The sequence below is a fragment of the Lissotriton helveticus genome, chromosome 5_1, assembly GCF_964261635.1.
Source record: "Lissotriton helveticus chromosome 5_1, aLisHel1.1, whole genome shotgun sequence".
NCBI lineage: Eukaryota > Metazoa > Chordata > Amphibia > Caudata > Salamandridae > Lissotriton > Lissotriton helveticus.
In genome coordinates this window covers 1,926,536,366-1,926,560,779 of record NC_136065.1, presented here as the reverse complement: position 1 = coordinate 1,926,560,779, position 24,414 = coordinate 1,926,536,366, and the positions used below count along the sequence as shown (strand labels likewise).

General features: G+C 45.0%; 1 protein-coding gene across 2 annotated transcripts in view; it reads left to right on the top strand.

Annotated features, from left to right (window-relative positions):
- The window catches only part of RAPGEFL1 (Rap guanine nucleotide exchange factor like 1), a 260,579-nt gene extending 252,717 nt beyond the window's left edge, over positions 1-7,862 (top strand). For both annotated transcript variants that reach the window (XM_078645530.1, XM_078645531.1), the window contains one exon: positions 7,042-7,862. In XM_078645530.1, coding sequence (XP_078501656.1) covers positions 7,042-7,166 — 125 coding nt within the window. In that variant the 3' untranslated portion in view covers positions 7,167-7,862. The remainder of the gene's footprint in view (positions 1-7,041) is intronic.
- The last annotated feature ends 16,552 nt before the right edge of the window (positions 7,863-24,414 follow it).

Below are 24,414 nucleotides of genomic sequence, written 5' to 3'. Positions count from 1 at the left end.
ATCTGCAAGCCTGGGGATCATTCAGTGAAGATGTAGATGTCGCGTTGGTTGACCTTGTCTGCCACTCCTCTGGCTGGTGTTCACAGTGCACTGATAAGGGATCTCAGCAGCCTGACATCTGAATCTGATGCATGGGACGTGCTGTTTTGAACATTACGTCATATGAGATTTGAAGACTGTGGTCTGATTACCTCTCCAGAGCCCCTTGTCAAAAGCTGCTGTTTGAGAAGAGACAACTCACCCTTTTGTCGTTTAGAGGTCCAAAAAATAATTTCTATGGAGTTGGCCAATAACAGTGATTATTCTAGCATCCAGGGGCATTCATTGTATGCCATGTGCTATATAAATTGTCAATTACACCTCTATGTACCTGCCCCGCCTCCACCTCCATGCGTGGAGATTGAGTGGCGACCGTTGACGGCTTTCGATCTTCCCCCTGAAGTCTGTGATGTCATTCTGGCAGCCAGGCGTCCCTCCACTAAAACGGTGTACGCCTGCAGGTGGAACACGTTTGTGGCATGGTACGCAGCTAAAGCTGTGGATCCCCTTTCTGCCCCTCTTTCCCGAGGTCCTTCTGTTCCTCCTTTCCTTGGCCCAGCAGAGCTCTGCTCTGGGCAGTTATTTCAAGGAAAACAAGTGGTCCCAAGCATAAACAAAATAGTTTTAGCAAAATAATATATAGACCACAATGGGCTACTATATAGTATATAAAATCCCTTGTCCAGCCGGGCAGGGTATCTTTATTCAAGTGATAATCTATCTAGATGTATGAATAAAACAGGTAACCAAAGACATCAAGGTTACTGTAAGGCACAGTCCTGTGCCATACACAAAGGAAGAAGTAAAGAGGACAGTAAGTGCAGACAATATCAGGCAAACAAAGTGAGCTAGCAGGCCACTGACATAAATTGAAATCAACAGTGTGACCTGGAGTTAGACAACCATACTCTAATGCAATAAATTAAAAATATGGGACACTCTTAAAGCAGTCGACGGACGTTTCGATCCCAAGCTCAATTATAAAGGGATCATCTTCAGGACTTTCTTAATCAAAACTTTTGCCTGAATATAACCTTTTAACATAAAATCGCCTGTTATGGGAAGAATTAGAAGGGAAAAAGACAAAACAGAAGTATAATCAGTGAAAAGTACATGTACAGTTTATGCTCGTCAGTTACTGAATTCGGAATCGCAGTGCATTTCGTGTGCATTCCGTGCAGTTCATGTGAAGAATCTTTTTGACCGTTTGGTGGTATCCCGAGGGGTTTCTTTGTGATGTGACCTATACTTCTAGGGAGAGGTGAGGTCGTGGTGGTGACGTGGTAGCCGTGCTGGAGAATTGGGCCGAGAGTGGGTTGTGATTTAAATAAAAGGCGATGGGAGTGTGGCATAGTTAGGGAAGGTGTCTAGCATGCGCTGTGGATATCACATACCAGAATTGTATCTGTTATTGGGGTTTTTTGTTCTTTGTTAGGTGTCTTCAATAGTTAAGGCAATAACACGACATCCTGTTGGCAGAAGGTGGGAGAGCCACATTGTTACTGGTACTATAAAGTTATTAATTTCTCAGTTAAAACCAGGATTGGCAACCGGTTCAATCATTTACCATGTTTGGAGGTTGGAATTCCGAGCTGGACTTCAATTACGCACAGCAAGGATGCGGTTCAGGTTGTGGTGCCAATTTTTGAGTCCGGGTTGGACTGTAAGTACAGAATTAGAACCAGAGTTAAAAGTGTATTCAGCCGGGGCTGTTAGCGAAATGATTGTACGCAGCAAACTTTTACCTTGGAATCTAATCCCTCGGGATTTGTAATACTAGTCCCAGTATTTCGCGCTTTAAAAGGATTTTCTGTACACAAAATAACTTCTATACAGGAGGTCTGAAAGAATTGAGTTCAAACAGAAGTCACTAAAAGAACTGAGTCGCAATTGAATTCAGTGACATTTCATTGATTGTACCTACGGCAATAGTGTTGATTTGTGGTGGGTATTGACTGGGACCCACTATCGATAAATTCTGATCTCCCTTTTACATTACGGAATTCCGATATGTCTGGAGTGGAGAGAAGGGCAGGAGTGAGATACGATTTAATCTATTTTAAATTGTGAGCGCCGTGGGTGTTAAAAAGAAAAACATACTTAGCTGCAGTAGAATTAGTTCATACTGCAATTCGAAAATCGGCGCTGGTATCCTCCGTGAGGGCCCGAAAATTAAAGGTCTCCTGTAGTGGAACAGAATAACGTTCTTAGCGGAAAATATCGGACTTTGTGAACTCTAACTCACGAGTAGTCAGAGGCTTACCTCGAGGTACCGGTGGCTTTGCGTGCATCGGTGGCACGTTGTGATCAGCAGGATTGCTTCCGTGTTGGAAGACTGTTCGCTGCTTATTGGGCAATTCGTGTATCACGTGTGTGGAGATACTAGGTCACGTGATAGGGGTCCGAAAAAATCATAGCCGGCTTCATAGAATCATTTACGCCGCCATACTGGAGTGGCTGGTTGTACAGTATTTGGGGTTTTTTACCGTTACCTTTTGTACAATATTTGGAGTTTTTCGTTACATATTACAGACCAACGCATTTTCTGCGGCATTTTACTCAGTGATATAGAGGCAGTGCCTGAAAACTGTGCATTTGTATATTTGATGTGGAGGCAGTAACGACCAGCGCATTTTCCTCAGTGATGTAGTGGCAGAGCCTAAAAACTGGTCATTTGTACATTTGATGTGGAGGCAGTACCGACCAGTGCATTTTATGCGGCATTTTACTCAGTGATGTAGAGGCAGTGCCTAAAAACTGGGCATTTGTACATTTGATGTGGAGGCTGTACCTCAAATCGGGGCATTTGTGCAGCTGAAGGGAGGGGTTTTTGTGAACACCCAAAGTGACTTATATTTACAATTGATTGTGCAGAAAACATTTCTTATATACAATAAGCAAGCTTATTAATATACATATCAAAGCTTTCCTTAGAATCATGGTGTGGACAATTTCGGTCAGAGCAAAACATGAATTGTCACGGTTTGCAATTATGTAGAAGTCCCAGTTTCAGATTCATATTCCTTTTAGTTGAGCCAGGAATAGAATACAGTCTTTGTATCTCGTTGGAACTATAGAAGGGTAGTCCAGTCCTCATTCCTATTTAGTCCACTGTGGATAGTGTCAAACTGAATGATGCTCTTTAGTTCTTCGCGGTTGAGCAGTTGGGCCAAGTTGCCACCCCTTGGTGGAAGTTTAACAGTCTTCAGGATTATCCACTTGATGTCATCTGCGGAGTGTCTTTGTTCCAGAAAGTGATCCACCAGTGGTGCATTCTGTGTGCCACACCTGATACGGCTTCGATGCTGACATATCCGAGTCTTTGCCTTCTGAGTAGTTTGCCCAACATACATTTTTGGGCAGGGGCATAAAATTGCATAAATAACATTATGGCTATTGCAATTTGTAAAGCTCTTCAAAGGTACCGTCACACCATTGTGGCTGAAATTCCTTGATTCAATCGTGAACTCACTCAGAAGGCAAAGACTCGGATATGTCAGCATCGAAGCCGTATGAAGGCTATGATTTTTTCGGACCCCTATCACGTGACCTAGTATCTCCACACACGTGATACACGAATTGCCCAATAAGCAGCGAACAGTCTTCCAACACGGAAGCAATCCTGCTGATCACAACGTGCCACCGATGCACGCAAAGCCACCGGTACCTCGAGGTAAGCCTCTGACTACTCGTGAGTTAGAGTTCACAAAGTCCGATATTTTCCGCTAAGAACGTTATTCTGTTCCACTACAGGAGACCTTTAATTTTCGGGCCCTCACGGAGGATACCAGCGCCGATTTTCGAATTGCAGTATGAACTAATTCTACTGCAGCTAAGTATGTTTTTCTTTTTAACACCCACGGCGCTCACAATTTAAAATAGATTAAATCGTATCTCACTCCTGCCCTTCTCTCCACTCCAGACATATCGGAATTCCGTAATGTAAAAGGGAGATCAGAATTTATCGATAGTGGGTCCCAGTCAATACCCACCACAAATCAACACTATTGCCGTAGGTACAATCAATGAAATGTCACTGAATTCAATTGCGACTCAGTTCTTTTAGTGACTTCTGTTTGAACTCAATTCTTTCAGACCTCCTGTATAGAAGTTATTTTGTGTACAGAAAATCCTTTTAAAGCGCGAAATACTGGGACTAGTATTACAAATCCCGAGGGATTAGATTCCAAGGTAAAAGTTTGCTGCGTACAATCATTTCGCTAACAGCCCCGGCTGAATACCCTTTTAACTCTGGTTCTAATTCTGTACTTACAGTCCAACCCGGACTCAAAAATTGGCGCCACAACCTGAACCGCATCCTTGCTGTGCGTAATTGAAGTCCAGCTCGGAATTCCAACCTCCAAACATGGTAAATGATTGAACCGGTTGCCAATCCTGGTTTTAACTGAGAAATTAATAACTTTATAGTACCAGTAACAATGTGGCTCTCCCACCTTCTGCCAACAGGATGTCGTGTTATTGCCTTAACTATTGAAGACACCTAACAAAGAACAAAAAACCCCAATAACAGATACAATTCTGGTATGTGATATCCACAGCGCATGCTAGACACCTTCCCTAACTATGCCACACTCCCATCGCCTTTTATTTAAATCACAACCCACTCTCGGCCCAATTCTCCAGCACGGCTACCACGTCACCACCACGACCTCACCTCTCCCTAGAAGTATAGGTCACATCACAAAGAAACCCCTCGGGATACCACCAAACGGTCAAAAAGATTCTTCACATGAACTGCACGGAATGCACACGAAATGCACTGCGATTCCGAATTCAGTAACTGACGAGCATAAACTGTACATGTACTTTTCACTGATTATACTTCTGTTTTGTCTTTTTCCCTTCTAATTCTTCCCATAACAGGCAGTTTTATGTTAAAAGGTTATATTCAGGCAAAAGTTTTGATTAAGAAAGTCCTGAAGATGATCCCTTTATAATTGAGCTTGGGATCGAAACGTCCGTCGACTGCTTTAAGAGTGTCCCATATTTGTAATTTATTGCATTAGAGTATGGTTGTCTAACTCCAGGTCACACTGTTGATTTCAATTTATGTCAGTGGCCTGCTAGCTCACTTTGTTTGCCTGATATTGTCTGCACTTACTGTCCTCTTTGCTTCTTCCTTTGTGTATGGCACAGGACTGTGCCTTACAGTAACCTTGATGTCTTTGGTTACCTGTTTTATTCATACATCTAGATAGATTATCACTTGAATAAAGATACCCTGCCCGGCTGGACAAGGGATTTTATATACTATATAGTAGCCCATTGTGGTCTATATATTATTTTGCTAAAACTATTTTGTTTATGCTTGGGACCACTTGTTTTCCTTGAAATAATTGATACCCATGGTCCTAGGCCATTTATTGGGTTCCCCTTGTTCTCTCTAAAACTGCTCTGGGCAGTGTCAAAGGTTATCTTTCTGCCACCCCCGCCTTTCTAAGGCTCTCTGATCAACCTTCTCTTTTTAAGTCCCTGGTTGTTAACTGTTTTCTGAAAGGCATTATGCACATGTTTCCTCCCGTGCCATTCATAATGCCTCAATGGGACTTGAATCTTGTTCTGACATATCTGATGTGCGCACCCTTTGAGCCCCTTCATAACTGTCCTTTACGTCTTCTCGCTCTCAAGACGGCTTTCCTGGTACGTCTTCTCACTCTCAAGACGGCTTTCCTGCCAGAAGAGTGCGTGAGCTCCAGGCTCTTTCTTCTAAACCTACTTTCCTTTCTGTTCATCCGGACAAGGTGGTTTTAAGTACCCGTCCTCCTTTCTTGCCAAAGGTTGTTACTCCCTTTCACATAGGGCAGACCATCACTTTGCCCACCTTCTTTCCGCCTCCTTCCAAAGAGGAAGAGAGCTCCACCGTCTGGACCCAAAACGTGCGCTCTCGTTCTATCTGAAGCACACACAACAGTTGCGGGTGGGTGACCAGCTCTTTGTTGGCTACGTGGTCGGGCCATGCACAAACGGACCATCTCTCAGTGGGTCGTTCTCTGCATCAAGGCCTGTTACTTGTTGGCTAAGAAGGAGCCTCCTGTGGGACTGCCTGCCCATTCCACCAGGGCAACGGCAGTCACTACTGCTTTGGGACGCGGCTTTCCCTTACAGGACATTTGTCAGGCAGCTACGTGTGCCTCGCTGCACACGTTTACCAAGCATTACTGCTTGACAGTCCAGAGAGATGGCTTCTTTGGCCGTTCTGTTCTCCATGACTTTCTGGTGTAATCTTGTTCGCAGACCCACCACCGGGCTTGGTATTGCTGGGGTATCTATTCTATGGTAAGAAATCTATCACTAATGTGTCTCTTTCAGATGCACAAGTTACTACTTGTGTAACGATATATCTGTAAGAGACATTAGTTAGTGATAGATTCCTTACCGCCCCACCCATCCTCCCCGTTCTGCAAACTGATTACTAGCGTTAAGGACATCCCTTTCAGGGCCCTAGTTTCAATGCACCAGTGGTCAGTATCTTGCATGGCTCTGCGATCCTGGCGCAGAAAGTCATGTACAGAACTGACGCCAGTGTGCATGGGTGGCGCCTAAGTAGTCTCCGTGACGTCATCTCGGCGCATACTACGCCAGCGACGGACGCGGAGCCGCAGGACGCCACCTACTGACGCGCAGGGCTACTGCCAAGCAAAACTTTCCGGATCCAGTCTGACGCCTGGAGATATTCTAAGGTAAGGAATGTATCACTAAGTAATGTCTCGTACAGATATATCGTTACACAAGTAGTTTCTTGTGCATTAAAGATTTGTGAATATGCATTAACAAGTTGCAAATTATACATGACGCATGTAGCTAATATGAGAAGTGAAACGTTGCCTTTTCTGTATTTTCATGCACGCACCTGTTGGCAGTAGCAATACCATGGCTGTTTGTGGAAGTGTAGCACCCTCTGCTGGCCTCTGAATGAATTGCGCTTCCGGTTTTCTCATCTGCTTAGCTTGAACTTCTGTTTTTTTCTCGTCTTCTGTTCAGGTATCGACACGGAATCGTCTCCCAACCACCTACAGACCAAGGCTTACGTGAGGCAGTTTCAGGTGATCGACAACCAGAATCTGCTCTTTGAACTTTCGCATAAGCTGGAGCCAAGCAGTCAGTAGACTAGAGTACGTTTAGACGTCGCCGGACCTTTGCGGCATCGATGCAGCTAACGACAGATGTGAAGGCTTCGAACCGCAGCACGAGCCTTGTTCTTCGGTGCTGGTACTGGGCGGCCAGCAGGGACAGTTGATGTTTAGATGAAGCTCCTATGGATGTTGCCTCTTGCAAATGCTGTGAAAGTTCAGGGTAGCAATGGAAGCAAACCCATTCAGCATCCACATGGCTTATAATTTTCGGCCAACACTCTAAAATCTCAGCGCCACAGCAGAAGACATGTGTGATCCTCACCAGCTATAAATAGTCGAAGATCCTCTGATGTGGTAGATGTTGGCCTTCATGTTACCTCCTCTATTAAATGTCCTATGGACACTCGAGGCTCAGGACATCCTTGACCCTTCCTTCTGCTGATGACCCTATTAACACTTCAGATTTCCGTTTTCAAGCGCACTCTGGTATTAAAGGCCCTGGACTTCAAACTCGGTCCGTTATTAAATGCTCAGTTGATACTGTGGACACTTAGCCCATCAACCTGGATCCCATTGGACGGATTTCTTACAATAGTGAATGCCCAGCGGGTACTGTCCATGGTGTTCTTCAAGCTCACCTTGACGTTGTTGTACATTGAAGTGTTTAATTGTTGGACTTGGTCTTCAAGCTCAGCCATGTATTAAATATCCTATGGACACTGGAGACAAGTTTATGGTGTAGACCTTAGTTTTCAAGGGTCACCTAGTGCTGAATGTCTCACAGACTCCAGAGACCTTATTTTCTTAGAAGCCCTTTCAGGTATTAAACGTTCTCTGGGCACTCAAAAAAATTACATAGACATTGCTCATCAAATACCTGTTAGTGTTGAAAGTCCTTCAGAATCCTAGACCTTAGACCTCAAGTCCCTCTTGGTAGGGACTGTCCATTGGGTAATAGAGAACTTGTCCTCTTGTACCTGAACGTTCTGTATAGACAAGAGAGGTTCAGCGACTGCAGAATTGACCTCATTTTTCAGGCTCCATCTGGTGTTTAACATTGTGTGGACATCATAGACTTTTCTTTCAAAGATCCTTCTAGTACTGACCTTTAGTCGGACACCTCACTCTTCAAGATTCTCCTGGTGTTGAACCTTGTGCAGCAACGGCAGACACTACTCTCCAAGCTCCTTCTGGTGATGAGCATTGTGCAGCTGTTGCAGACCTTGCTCTCCAGGATCCTCCTGGTGATGAACGTTGTGCAGCAATCGCAGACCTTACTCTCCAAGCTCTCCCTGTTGAAGTACGTAATGCAGCTATCGCAGACCTTATTCTCCAGGATCCTCCTGGTGATGAACGTTGTGAAGTAATCGCAGACCTTAATCTTGAAGCTTCTTCTGGTGATGAACATTGTTCAGTAATCGCAGAACTTACTCTCCAGGATTCTCCTGGGGTTTAACATTGTGCAGTAATCGCAGACCTTACTCTCCAAGATCCTCCTGGTGAAGATACTCTCCAAGCTGCTCCTGGTGAAGAACATTTTGCAGCTATCACAGACTCTCCAAGCTCTCCCTGATGATGTAGGTTATGCAGCTATCGCAGAACTTACTCTCCAGGATCATCCTGGTGATGAACATTGTGCAGTAATCGCAGACCTTACTCTCCAAAACCCAGCTGGTGACCAGTATTGTGCAGCTATCGCAGACCCTACCCCCCAAGCTCCTCCTGGTGGTGAACATTGTACCGACTTTTTAGGCTTAGCACTCCAAGCTCCTCCTGATCTTGATCTGGATGTTGTTGCGTAAGCTCCTCTTAGTGGTAAATATCTTGAACCTTGAGCTTCCATCAGGATTGCGTGGTCGAGAAGTTGCATAAACTGGGAGAGTTCAGCCAAGCTCTGCTGCACAGCTTTAGAAAGGAACTTTTTTTTCCTCACTGCCCTCACCAGCCACTCAAGGTGAAAGCAATGACATCAGTAAAAGCTTGCGCACGCCTAGAACAGAACTCTGCAAAAGTGCAACACAAATTGCCTGCAGGCCTTCAAGAATCAAAAAAGCCTTTCTGGGTTTTCATTCAAGTTTTGGAGTTTACTTCCTAAACTGATCCCTTGGCATTATTATGATTACGTGAACTGTGTAAAGTAGGTTCTCCTACATATTCTGATGCGCACTGTAGTGTCAGGCAGCTAAGCAAACAAACTGAGTTTAGCTGCCCTGTCTGATACCGGCATGATCAAGATAGCATGGAGTTGGCACACACCCCTATGGCCAGTCCTGAAGGGGGTGTTTGAGATTCATTCTCTGCTCTTGCCACCCTGCGTCTGCATGATCATCCAGATATTTTGGACATTTCCACTGCCAGCACTAACACTGCCTTCTCCTGACACAGCCACAAAGCCATCCTTGTCCCTTCAGGGCAAACATATTGACCAACTACAGTTCCAGAAGAACGCTTTAAATGATTTTTTTCTTTCCTCTTCACCCCACCTTCCTAACAGTGGTGTCAGGTTAAAAATACTTTTTTAATCTAACTGTATTATTTCTGTGTTCAAGATTCTTGGAAGTGTATTTGTTTACAATGTTGTGAGCACTGGTTAGTCTTGAAAGTGTCTATATTGTATGTGCCCTGATTCCTTCCAACTTTATGATCGAAAATGGGCCATAGCGTTGGCACCAACTGCATTGTGGGTTCTTTGCATGGTTGCATATCTCAGTACCATGTGCCTGATGAAGGCCCTCAGGTGCGCAACAGACCGACACCTGCCCCTCTGCTTTCTTTGTGCTGCTTCAGATTCTGCGGAGGTTTAACAGAGTATTTTCACAGAATGTATTCACGCTTGCCAAAACAATACAAAAGTGGCAGGTGAAACTCCTAGCCAAAGAGCAAGCCTCCATTACTGTGAAAGCAGGCACCGGCAACCTGGGGGCACGGATTCAGGAGGAATTGACACAGAATTAGAAGTAGGAATGGGCACCTAACATGAGCCTAAGTAAACCAAGGGATTGTGCAACACAAACTGCAGATTTCTTTCTTTTTATGTTACTAAGATAGTAACATTTGTTCAGTAGTCAAATAAAAACTGCAGGATTTAACTCCTGTACATAATTTTAAAGTTGACAGAACGTTACAGATTGTGCAAAAAATTGATATGGCTAGATCTTTTGACGCAGATTAATCAAAGTGTACCCAGTTCTGTAAAGAAAGTGCCAAATATCTTGTAAACAATATACACAGGATTCTGCAACCAAATTGAAAAGAACTCTGTAAAGAAAGTCTATAAGTACCTAGAGTTCTGTAAACAAAATACATGAACTCTGAACTACTTGCTTGGGTTTGTGTTGACCAAGTGGCCTAATTTGCGTTAAGCGGAGTGCATGGAGTTCAGTAGCTATAGGTAGGGGCAGACTTCTTTGCTGTTCCATCTCTTAAAGTTGGCTTGCAGCATGACATTTTAAGGTCTCTCTACCTAACACAATTCGGGGCCAAAAAAGACTAGCCTCATGGGCCATTTAACTGGATAGACCCTTTACACCTGCAGTCCAGAGGTTCAACTCCATCCCCCTGCCCCAATCCCTGAAATTCACTCCCTAGATAGAAACGTAAAAGTGCAGCTGAAACTTGTTGGTCTTGATATTGAGGAGTCTTCAGTGGGCATGTGCCGGCTAATATGATGGATGGCTCATATATGGATAGTCCATGCAGAAGTATAGAAAGTGTTGGAAAACATGGACCCTGGAGGGCGAGAACTGAGCATGCGCTGTTTAGGGCAGAAACTTAGCTAACTTGGTTGACAGCGTGTAATTGGCAAGGGAATAGCAGTGTAATGACCTAGCCAGTCACAGTTTGTAAATACTACATGTACCAGAAAGCACTGGGTTTATAAGTCACTCCTGGGGAGGTGAAAGTTTGTTGGGCTACACAGTGCCAGCAGAGAAGCTTGTGGTAGATTCGGGCTTTAAAAAATGGTATGACCTGTCCTTACTGGATAGGTAAGAAGGGGCACTTTTACTGATGCCCACCCCATGGACACAGTGGAGTTAACAGTCATAGTTTTTTTTAGCTTGATCTCTTCAGTTAATGTTCCTAAATAGATCTGTGGATTTATTTGATTTTATTACGGGTTATTGCAGACTTGGTGGTTGCACTATGCACCAGTTTGCAGGGCATCGGAATCTCGAATCCCTTCAGACAACACAGGGTCAGATAAACTGTGAAGCAACAGCGACACCTAGTAGCTTGCAATGAAAATGACATCGTTACATACACAACTTGCTGGCGGAGCTATAAAGCTCATCTATAGAACATTATCAACCAGTATTGGCAAAGCCCATTAGCCTGTGGTTGATATTGTAACATGCTGTCTTGATCCCAGCAACAAATGTTGGCAAAGCCAGAAGCTCTCGGTTTAAAGTGGTAATGCATGCGGTGTTAGCACATTAGGCAGAGCAAGGCATTGTAGAGAGGGAGACCGGGGGATGGAGGGGAGAGGGCTGTTGCTATAGTTGGCAAAGGAGCTCCTCGTGCAGTTCAATACAAGCACTGAAGTGGAGGTGAAAGGATACACCCAAACAACCAATAGCATTGGGTGACCGATTGATACTCTACTGGGCTAAGCCAGGACTTGATTGACAAAGTCTCCAGCTAATGGTTGAAATAGGCTAATTGAAGAAAGGCAATGGTTGAAAGGGGCGTAGTAAAGTCCACGTAATGTATATTGTTAGCAATAGGTGTGTTTGACAGCTATGCTGTGAAACCCCGACCTAAAAAGATAATTTGCTCAGGAGTCAGTTAGAGGCATTTGTTATTTTAAAGGACAGAGCTTTATTGGTTTAGGAGTATTGGTTGTGCAACCCTCTAATTCAGTGATCTTTGCCTCAGATTTCTAGATGTTCATGACATTTTTCTGCAGTGCTAGTCATGACAGAGAGAACTCCAATTGGCCATAACTTTTAAAGTCAAGACACTTTATTGGCTGTCGCTTTCCTCAAGCTGTGTAGTTAAATCTGTGCTATGAAAGTGCCCAGTAGAAGTTTGTATTTCTATTTTTGTATGCATTTGTACATAGCATTGCCCCGCTTGCTGTCAATATATTGTTGTCTGAGCACTAAGAGTGACCACTCTCCTTGGGAGCGTTTCAGCATCTGAGAATGTAAATAATTTTTACTTGAATGTTCTCTAGGATGTAAATTTTATTTTTTAAATTGTACAGTGTCTGTATAGAAACTTTGTTATATTTTGAGATTGTCGGGATACAAACATTTTAAGGGGCTGTCTGGCACTTTTCTGGTTTATTCCAGCTTTGTCTTTCAGGTTCTGTAAAGCATCATTCAGCATTCGCCATATAACTGGATGACACTGAATGATTTCTTTGGATTTCATTCGTAATTTCTTGTAGGTTGTTATTTTGGAAGGAAACCATGTTATTTGAGGCCTGTGACGTATTTCCGCGCTGATGAGCGGTCCGTTTTCCAAACATGACATCACTTCCTCCTTACGACATTGGGGAAGGCGATGTCATTTGTGGACACTCTGATCACTGACTGACAAAGGAAACAGAAATGTGAGCCTGAGGCCAAGGATGTGTTTTCTTGATTGAATGAGTTGTAGGAGAAAAGTGAGCAGTTAAAGGAATCCAGGGAACCTCATCACATTATTCAGCAAAACAAAAAAAATTAGATATGCTATTGCAAACAGTTTAAAAACAGAAGTATACACATGGTAGACCCTTCAAACACTGACCGGTGCACACAGTCCACTGGTGACCATGAATGTGAACACAAAATACGAGATACAGCCTCACGCAGGTAAACACACTAGTGAACATTCATCCTCCTGTACATACAAACATGTGCACATTAGGATATCCATTTAACTTACGTAGGTGTGCATAGCAGGACAGTGGCAAAGCCTAATTCAGATATACGCACAAGGATCGAACTACAACCTCATGTGGCACACACAAAATGGCACATTTAATCTCATGTACGCAAATACACTAATATGTGCAGGTTCCCCAGGCGCTCATAGGAGGAGATATTGATTTGAAGGCTTACCTACAACCTCACTGTGGAAACGCACACAAGGGCCAGTCTTGCAGCCTCAGGCATGTATACAGAAGTGGTTAGGTGTACAACCTCATGCTTGTCCAAACACACAGACATACACACACAAACGCACACTCACTCAGGGCAGGTGTACCGCAGGATAGATGTGCAATCTTGTGAGCATACAAACACTGGGTGCTTATCTTGATTCACGTACAGGCAGAGCACATGCTGATGTGCATAAGCGGGGTCAGACATGCACCCTCATTCAGGTACGGCAACAAAGACTGATGCAGTGTCATAGGGGTGTGTATAAACACACACAGAAAATCTCAGGCAGGCATACATCCAAGGTATAGTTTCATGCATGTCCACTAAACCACCTGCCTATGTAAACTCCTGCTAAACGTAAATACAAAAGCACACGGTCAGTCATCATACACACTACCACTACATGCTAACAAGCATGCAAAAATAAGGCTGCAATCCCTTTTACCGTCTTGAATGTGTGACGCCCTATGGGCGATTGGCTCTGCATTGATTATTAATTTTGTTTTTTGGTTATTGTGCTTTTTGGGTGGGTGGGAACAGGGTTGGCTGCTGAAGCACTTAAAAAAGAAGCTTATTGTATGTGTATATATAGGTAAAAGGTTAATAAATATGGTGACCTCTCTGTGTGTCCTGCCTTTGGCGTGGTTCATTTTTCCTGGATCTGTTGATGTGTGATATTGCATTTTAGGACAACAAGAGCTCACTCAGTCAGCCTCTGTTAAATATTCTGTGGGATGCCAATGGGCTTCCAAGCTCTACCTCAGCATGTAGAGAGGCCACCTTGCTCCGTGCGATCATGATCACGGTTTCCAGTCCTGAACATTTTCAGCTATAAGTCACTTCTATAAACTGTTTTAATCTAATTAGTTGAATGGAAGCAAAGCAGGACTACACCTCTCAGAAAGCCCATTACTAGAAACAGTGTCCTAATGACCTGGAATAAGGTGGTCTATCAACAAGCATGCGGCATCGGTTCTTAAGGGTTGGCTACCAACAGCAGGGGGCTGTGAAGATGGGTACACGCGCGCCCTTGATAGTTTGATTGTGTTTTGCACTTACTCCACATAGTTCAATGAGCTGAAGCACTGGGGTTGGCATGTGATTCCTCCTGCCATACGTGGAGTGGAATCAATTGACGCTTCACTCTGAATTCTCCCCTGGGGGTTCCGGCTACAGGTAGGGCAGCATCAAGGAGAGCCTCAAAGGAGCGGTGTATAAGGTGCAAGCCACTATCTCTCTTGTACTGCCTAAACTTGATTACGTCAATGGCCTTTACCACTGATAATCTTTATCAAATATGAAAAGACCATAATGGATTCATAACTTTGCTGCCAAGCTTCTACTTGTAGAGCTACAAGCCCACATCTCCACTGCCATGAGGGCCCTGCATTGGTAACCGGTTGCCAGAAGCTCCATGTTCAACCTGCTTTGCATCACCCACAAAGCAATACATGGTACAGGACCGCTCTTCATCAGGAATAAAATCACCCAATACATTCAACAAAGGAACCTCTCCTCCAGATTGGCACCTCGCCTCAAAATCCCACCATACAAGGGAAAAAAAATCATAGGTGGCACATCTTTCTCTGTTCAAGCAGCCAAACTATGGAATTCATTACCCCCAAACATAAAATTAACAGATTACTCTTCAGAAGACTACTCAAGAGTTGGCTATTTCCTACATAACCATCATACTCAAACACAAATGTACAGCATATACCTGTGTATATAAACATTTAATTTGATTATATGTATATATTTAGATAGGTGTATTTCTTGATATAAATGTGTGTATATATACTTGAGTATCTATATATTTTAGTTTATTCCTACTGTAAAAAAACACTGCAACTCTCTCCAATGCACTACTCCATATTTCATCCTACACCTCTCTCAATATGTCCTCTACCCTCTGACTCACCTCAAACCGCATTCCACTACTAGGATCTCCATAATTACCCTTTATAGATTCTTCCCTCCTTGGATTACCGCAAACTTCATTTTAATTCTGTGATCTCACAAAGAACCCTTCTAAATTCTTCCCTCACCTATCTTTCCTATGACTCATCCCAAAACTCATTGTACTAATATGATCTCCCTAATCTATTTCTAGATATTCTTTCCTCCTCCATCTCTCCTTATACTCATCCCAAATCTCATCTTACTATGATGGTCACCCAATAAACTTTCTAGACTATTCCCCTCTTCTATCCCCACATTATCATTTTCAATCAAACTAACATTCACATGTCCACGGCTCAAATTTTACTATACTACTTCACCACTAATCATTTATGGGTTCCGGAGCAGTGTGCTTCATGACGAAAGCGCTTTGACGCCTCGTCAGGGGTAGTAAGCGCTATATAAATACAATAAGCTGGCTTCTAGGGCTCACAGTGAGCACTTGCTACGGCACCCAGAGCAAATGATGTCCTTTCCTAGCGTTCAGGAAGGTGTGCTCTGCCAACTGGGCTTCCTGTCAGCAGCCATGGCCAGGAAACTGCAACTTCCATGCCCCACAGATGTTCAAGGCTCGCTGGAGAGCAGTCTGTCCTGAGCCAGACATGTTGGATGGCTCCAGTGCATCTCTGACGGAAGTATTCGGAGCAGGTGCCCACAGCAGCTCGCGCAGGAGACTTTCCTGGACAGGCTGCATCACAAATGTTGGTCCTGGCACAGGGTGGCCCCAGACTGGGGGAGGTCTCAGCGCAGGGAAAAGGCAGAGGATGGTATTTGCCCCGAACTGGTTCACCAGGTGAGGTGGCCTTTGCTGTAAATACAAAATCAACCTGACGTGCAGCTATTTCACCTGGTCCAGCGGGCGGGCGAGCGAGCCTACACTTCTGCATGTCACTGGTGACCCAAGAGCCTGGAGGCTCGAGCCCTTCTGCCTGCATATCCCGCATCACTAGTCGTCTCAAAGCTCTTGAAACTAGTGGCTCTTAGAACTTACCTTAATTTTTTTCTTCCCCTCTGCAAGTGCAAGCCCTGGTGGGAAATGCATTCCGCTGTCCTGGGGATTGGGGACGGAGTGTCACCCACACTGGGGTAAGTTCACCCCCTAAGAACCAGCCACTTTCAAGCATCACTGCACTGTTTGTGCACTTCGGCTTTTCCTGTTTCTCTGCCTCCTTATCAGCAGTACCAGCCCAGTCCTCCTGCTCCTGCTAGGGTTTTACTTCAGGCTGTTCAGCATCCACTGTGTGACCTTACCAACTCACTACAGCCCTTCCTGCCCCCATTAGTCGTGCAGGACTTCACATCATCTGTGTTCATGGCTTTTCTGCGCCAAAGGGCCTAACTTTGAGGGTATCTGTAAACCTGTGTGTTCTGTGCTAGATATTTGTTACCGACAGAGGTCAAAGTGGCACGACCTGCCCATACTGTTTTGAAACGGTCAAAGGACAGTTAATTCTGATAGGTTAAATGCTTCAGCTGACGTTTCATTCAGGGAGTCTCCCGAGCTGTGAAACCGAAGGCAGGCAAACAGCTAAACAAGAAACGAGCCTTCTTGACAGGGTGCCTGCTGCCTGAAAGAAATACAAATGTGCCCAACTGGTTCATCTGCAAATGTGAGGGTGCTTGGAAGCGGTACTGGCGTTAATTGATGGAATCATTTGAAGTTTTCTGATGACAGAGATTTACTCTTTTTGAGTGGTGGTGCAAGGGAGTTACCAGCTGAGCTCTGAAGTGCTTAATTGTAAGGGATAGTTATATAAAATAATTTGCACTGAGTGCAGTCTGGGTATTACTAAAATCTATATTTTGGAAGCACTATTTTATCTTAAATATTTTTGCACATTTTGTATCAGTCTGTCATAATGTGTGTAATGCAAGTTTAAAATAATAACGTACATATTCAGAGTGCTTTCTGTCACAGGCTAGTACCTTGTAGCACTAAAAATACACAAATCATTATTCACCACTGCACCAACCAAGATTTAACTCTGTGGCTCTTTGGTTACACCCAGACCTCTGTAGTGCATAAACCAATAGAGGTTTCATAATGTACTATAGTGCATTTCCGACTGAGTACCTTATGTTTTTTTCTATGTATTTCGCTACCTGTTGTTTTATTTTAGGCACACCTTGGACCCCACCTGCACACTCACCGACACTGTCCCTATTGAATGCAGTATCCTATTTCCCATACTTTTTTTAATGCACTTCGACTGGTGGTTACTAAGCTATAGATATTTATGTTCTCGGAATAAAGCAACAGCTATGTTGTGCTACTACTATAAGCGCTGTGCCCTCTTCTACCACGACCACGTGTCTGCTGTATCGCCTCTGAACTCCCAGGCATGACACTTATGGACATTCATCCACACAGAGTGATGGACCCTGTCTAAGCCCTCTTGACAGAACCTTTCTAGCTAGACCAAATTTGCGTTGCCTACTCCTTGGTCGGCCGGTGACCCCCATCTCCCGAGAGGAAGAGGACCAGAAAACTTCTGTTCACCCCAAAATTATACAGATCACACCCACTGCCTGCAAGGGATCGTTTATAAACTGAAGTGTCTCCTGTGTCCTCTGGTTGAGCACTTCTCATTTCATCGACCTCAGAAGGATGAAAGGATAAGCCGGCCCGTGAAGGAATTCTAACCTGCGACCTGCAGATCTCACCCTTAACCTCCGGATCCTCCTGAGTGACAAAGTAGCAGCTCAGGCATCATCCCTTGTTACTTAAAAAGAACCCTCAAAACACGGGCAATTAGGGGTGGGCGGAATTTGCATAATCACGTTATGCAAATCTCCGCGAAACTGTAAGAAATTGTTCACGGAATTGCTTGTTCGCGATGCTTTTTTACTGTTCGCAATCGCAGTTTGCGTGCTTGGGGGGAAATATCTCGCGAACACGCATTTGAGAACGCGAATAAACAAAAAATATCTCCCAATGTCGCGGAACGCAGAACTTTGGGCAATTTCGCGTGCTCCACGGAACGCGAAATTACCCAAATTCCGCGAGCGATATGGAATTTACCGCCCAGGCCTACGGGCAATCTTTGTGCTCCGCACATCAGGCCTATTTATGTTCCTCCTTGAACCCCACACCACAGTCTGTGGTCAGTACTGGATGGCCATGCAGTGTCAAAGCACTAAAGACCTCCGTCGTGCCCTGCGACACCCCTATTTCAGCACTGATGCCACCACACAATTCTGCCAATGAACCTCACTCATGAACTGCCACAGCCTCTCAACTCTGGTACTGACACTTCTAGCAGGCTCAGCCAGTTTACCTCATCCCAGACTCCCAACCCTGTTTGCCCCAATAATGCTCTGCCAATGGACGTCATTTCTGACCTGGCTTATACCCTTTATTTTACCTTTGACACCTACACACTGCTCTTTGAAAATTGTGTCATCCCTGAGCTCTAGCACTCACTGCTATTTGAGCACTGAAGCCCACACACCTCTGTCGGTGCACCCCATTCTGCTGCATAAGTTGCAAAACAGAAGTCCAGGGGCCCAAAGGTTTTGTGAGGAGTGCCGAATGTCAGCATTGCCCTATGCCACGGCTGCCTATTCTTGATTACACCTCATGCCTCTTTCTTCCACCACCCACACTTCCGGGCTCTTAATCTCATGCTTGCTGCTATTTTCAAACCTCATTTCGCCCTTTGTCACTGTTCTCCTGTATTTCTTTCTCTTGATCTGGGTCAAGGTCTAATGACAATAAATCCGTCCCTCTTCCCGAAAAATGAATGCTTAATTTGTGCCACCACCTGTGAAGACTTTTACAAATTAAACAATGTCTCTGTCTTTAACTTCTATATTCCAGCACTGAGACTCAAGACAGCTCTATGTGTGCACCTCACTCCTGACCAGCAGCACCCTCTACTGTTCTAGCACATAGAGCCACAAGCTTTTCTGCCAATGCACCTTATTACTTTCCTTTAACCTTCACTGTTCCAGCGCGGAGACCCAAGACTGCTGAGATCCCGGCTCAGAAATATGATCACCTCACCCCCATACTGATGGAGCTCCCATTGGTTGGCCTTGTCAGCCCGTATCATCTACAAATCCAGCTGCATCATTTAAAAAATCTGGCACAACCACCACCTCCGCTTATCTTGCAGATCAGCTCACCTGCAGCGCAAACCAGGCCACCATCAGGGTAAGAAGTGTAAAAAAATAAATACAAATAAAATGCTTTTCCATTTATGCAACCAGGATCTGGAAGAAAATCCCCATATCTATTAGGACTGCCTTAACACTGCTCCAGATTATCATCTAGGCATGAAGGGACAGATTTACAGGCCCCTTGCACCACTTTTGTGCCACTTTTCCCATGTTAAAAGTGACGCAAAAGTAGCGCAAGGGGCTTGTAAATCTGCCCCCCCAGTATCTAGACCAAAATCCCTGTATCCATCAGGGTTTCCCCATCGCTGCTCTAATTTAGGAAAGAATTGTAGCTGCACCTCTTGAAAGAACACTACATCACAATGCAATAACAGCTCACTCCCGCTCCCAGAACCGGGCTACAGCACCTATCACTCATTGACAGTACGCTTGCCTTTGGTCCTGTACAGAGTTGCGTTGCCCATTGGCAAATACCAAATGCATACAGCTGTATAAATGCACCTCACACATGAGCTCCTGTACCTCTGCTGTTCTAGCACTGAGACTCCCACCCGTTCTGTCATTGCATCTTATTCCTAACCTCAACAGTATTTATTCTGCTGTTAAGAGCCTTACACTGCTCTAGCATTGCACCTCCTGCCTGACTTGCAGTGCTGGGGTCCCTACAGAGCTCTGCTAGTGAACCTCAGGTTTGACTTGCAACATCATATGCCTTTACCAGTACTGAGATCCATGTAGAGGTTCTAGCATGCAGCACCTCTGGATTTCTAGTACTGACCCACAGAGCTGGTTTAGTCCTACATGCTATATAATCAAAAAGGGGAGGGAGAAGCTTTGAACCAAACAGCTTCCTATTATAGGATAGTAATCAAAAGGGAATGGATCACTTGTACCTGTAATACCAGGATCCGGTGTTGTGACCTGCGTTAAAACCCTCAAGCACGTTCAACAGCGAGGGCGGTATTTCTTGATTCTCCGCCTCTAAAGCATCATCATAGGGTTTTGTTCTGGAATCCCATTTCTGGTCACTACTGTAAGAACCAGTGGTCCTACCTCCAGGTGGAGGAAAGCATTCCAGAACAAAACCCTATTATGAAGCTTTCACGTTCATAGAGGCGGAGAATCGAGATATACCGCCCTCGTTGTTGAACGTGCTTGAGGGTTTTAACGCAGGTCACAACACCTGACCCTGGAATTACAGGTACTAGTGATCCATTCCCTTTTGAGTATTAGTCCTACATGCATCTTAAGCCTACACTCTCATATTCCCTCTTGTGCTCCTTGTACCCTGGATGGTGTTCTTGTTACAGAACATGTTCACCTCAGTTTCAAGTACTTCTGACAATACCGAGACCTCTGTTAACTAAGGATGCTCTACCCACTGCCCCATCCTGTGATCCTATGACGTAGGTGGTGCGCTGACGTGCCGGGCTGTTACCACATGTGAAAGGAACAAATGATGGATGGAATGCTGAACAATGCAAACATTTAAACCCAGTCACAAAGATATTGGTTTAATCCATTGTTCTTTTGCTCACAGCGCCATCCCAGTTTGGACCCAGCCATATGCAAATTAGTCTTGACCCTGTTCCTCATGGGAACAGTCCAGCCGGAATTGCCAAGCCAGGTCCTCCCTGGACCAGAAACAAGCATCCTGGAACCGGTTTTGGGGCATCATCCCTCATCAGCCAGGCTAGCTTGAATCCAGTGGCGTGGTTAGCAAAAGAACAATGGATTAAACCCAGATCTTTGTGACTGGGGGTGAATGTTTGCATTGTTCAGCATTCCGTCCATCTTTTGTTCCTTTTGCTTTTGTCGCCCTACGTTCGCAGAGTATGCCCATACGTGGGTCCCCTGCCCACTGTGCCACTGGATTCAAGCTAGCCTGGCTGATGAGGGGTGATGCCCCGAAGCTGGTCCCAGAATGCTTGTTTCTGGTTCAGGGAGGACCTGCCTTGGCAGTTCGGGCTGAACTGTTCCCATGAGAAACAGTGTCAAGACTGATTTGCGTATGGCTGGGTCCAACCTGGGGTGGCGTGGTGAGCAAAAGAATGATGGATTATACCCAGATCTTTGTGACTGTGGGTGAATGTTTGCATTGTTCAGCATTCCGTCCATCATTTGTTCCTGTTACCCCATGTGGACATGGGGTACTTTGAAGGGTGCCAGATAAACATGAGCAGACAGTCCACACAATCTGCTAAAGCTCTTCTGCACTATTCAGTTTTGGATCATCACAAATGCCCTTACAAAAATCCTGTTAAAAATGTGTCAACGGGACAGGAGATTGCACACAAATCGCACAGGGAGTATCTAGAGTAAGCTAGATGCTGCCTGTTTAATGGTGGGTTGGAGCTCAGGGCAGTGTATCCCGTAGAGGCCGTGGCTCTCAACAGGAGATGCAGGCTCAGCCAGGAGAGGTCTGTGAGACTCCGCTAGTACAAGCGCAAACTCAAATCAGTGCAGTTCGAAGGACCACTCAAGACAGCCCAGCAAGACCTTCCCCTTAAAAGACGACTAAAGGGCTCCAGATGAGGGTGTTTTATCAACCGGGAGAGTTCTTAGCTCCCCTGAAGTTTCAGATCATCTCTGCACTTCAAACTAAGCAAGTCTGAAGGACAATGCCAAACCAGGAGCCTAGATATCGACAGAATGAAGAAACAAGCATTTACAATGCAATGGTTTCGCCTTTTGAAAAGTTTGAGCTATTGGCATTGTAAATGACAACATTTTTATTTATGTGTTGGTTTTGAAAATAAATAAATAAATGGCATTGTCATGTACAATGCCAATAGCTTAATCTCTTCGGCAGGCGAAACCTAAACAGGTTGCCAATGGAAACAGGATAGAAGAGTTTTACGTGGACTGAAACCTAATAATATACACTGTGGCACACATCTAGTCCCGGATTAAAAAAAAATATCAGCAAGGGCAATTTGATTAAAAATCCCATGTAATTACTTTATTTTGCAGAATGTAGATTTTACCAAATATACAAGTTTCAAACCATCAATAAAGATAAAACAAGCAACTTCAGAAATTCCAGTCTATGAATGGTAGAATGCCTATCTGTGACGGGCATGACCTGATCATTAATACTCTGATGTGACACCATCAGCGTTTCAATGGTACAGTTCTAAACTATATTTTAGGGTAGAGGGAACCAGCATGCTACCATGATGTGTATACAGCACTGCCGCCCGTTATATAATGCCGGAGGGCTACTGGAGTCTGGTTAACGTCTAGTTGTCACCTAGGATTCTTTAGCGACTTTCTATAATTGATCAGGGATAGCAAGGGCAGAGGGGACACGGTTTGTAGAGAATGGCAGATAATGATTGCGATAAACGGAAGTCAGTTAATTGACCTGCTGCAAGGGGCAATCTGGATCCCCTTCTGCTTCATAGGGGGGCGAAATGTTAGGTTTCAAGCCGGCGCAGGAAGATAAGTGCTTCACAAAACATGTATTTAATTACACTCTTTTTCGTAACGTTAGCATGTCTCCTTCAGTCACATAACGCTGCATGCAAAAATACAGAGCTGCAGCCGAACCCACTAAAGAACGAGGAACAGCTCTGACCTTCTTGACGGGGAGCCAATCGCTGTTCGTGATTGTTTTTCTGACTATGTATTTATAACGTTTTCTTTTTTATTTTAGAAGTTTTATGTGTACCTTTGAAGAGAGGTCGAGGTCCTACTGGGTTCCACTGCGTTTTGGCTGGATCAGAGCCAGACTCCTGGAAGCCTGCCACAAGTGTGTTGTGTTCTTCTGCAGCCCCCAGGCTGTGGCAGCGTGACTCTCCGTCAATGACGACCGGCCCTCTCACAGCTGTTGCATAATCATGCAGCACTCTCCCTCACCAAGAGGCCTCGAGTCGGCTGGCCTGACGAAATTACCATCAATAAAGATAAAACAAGCAACTTCAGAAATTCCAGTCTAAGATTGGTAGAATGCCTATCTGTGACGGGCATGACCTGATCATTAATACTCTGATGTGACACCATCAGCGTTTCAATGGTACACTTCTAAACTATATTTTAGGGTAGAGGGAACCAGCATGCTACCATGATGTGTATACAGCACTGCCGCCCGTTATATAATGCCGGAGGGCTACTGGAGTCTGGTTAACGTCTAGTTGTCACCTAGGATTCTTTAGCAACTTTCTATAATTGATCAGGGATAGCAAGGGCACAGGGGACACGGTTTGTAGAGAATGGCAGAGAATGATTGCGATAAACGGAAGTCAGTTAATTGACCTGCTGCAAGGGGCAATCTGGATCCCCTTCTGCTTCATAGGGGGGCGAAATGTTAGGTTTCAAGCCGGCGCAGGAAGATAAGTGCTTCACAAAACATGTATTTAATTACACTCTTTTTCGTAACGTTAGCATGTCTCCTTCAGTCACATAACGCTGCATGCAAAAATACAGAGCTGCAGCCGAACGCACTAAAGAACGAGGAACAGCTCTGACCTTCTTGACGGGGAGCCAATCGCTGTTCGTGATTGTTTTTCTGACTATGTATTTATAATGTTTTCTTTTTTATTTTAGAAGTTTTATGTGTACCTTTGAAGAGAGGTCGAGGTCCTACTGGGTGCCACTGCGTTTTGGCTGGATCAGAGCCAGACTCCTGGAAGCCTGCCACAAGTGTGTTGTGTTCTTCTGCAGCCCCCAGGCTGTGGCAGCGTGACTCTCCGTCAATGACGACCGGCCCTCTCACAGCTGTTGGATAATCATGCTACTCTCCCTCACCAAGAGGCCTCGAGTCGGCTGGCCTGACGAAATTCGCTGGCGGGCGGCGTGGACAATAAATCACCTCCTGGGCCTATCCTGCTCCAGCGTGAGCAGCCCTGCAGGGCAGAGGACAGGGTCTGAGGTGCGAACAGAGTGGTGTGAGCCAGCGGCCGAGCACCATGATACCCGGGCCCCTGGCCAGACCCGCAAACCAGTGAGGCTCAAGCAGGCAAGCCTCTCCGCACCACAGTCTTTACAAATGTATTACTCCCGGCCGGCGCCCTTTGGTAGCAGGACGTCATGTCACGTGCTCCTAACTGGCTGTAACGGCAAGTCTAAGACTTGTGTCCCTCAGCCCCATGGCGCCACGCAAA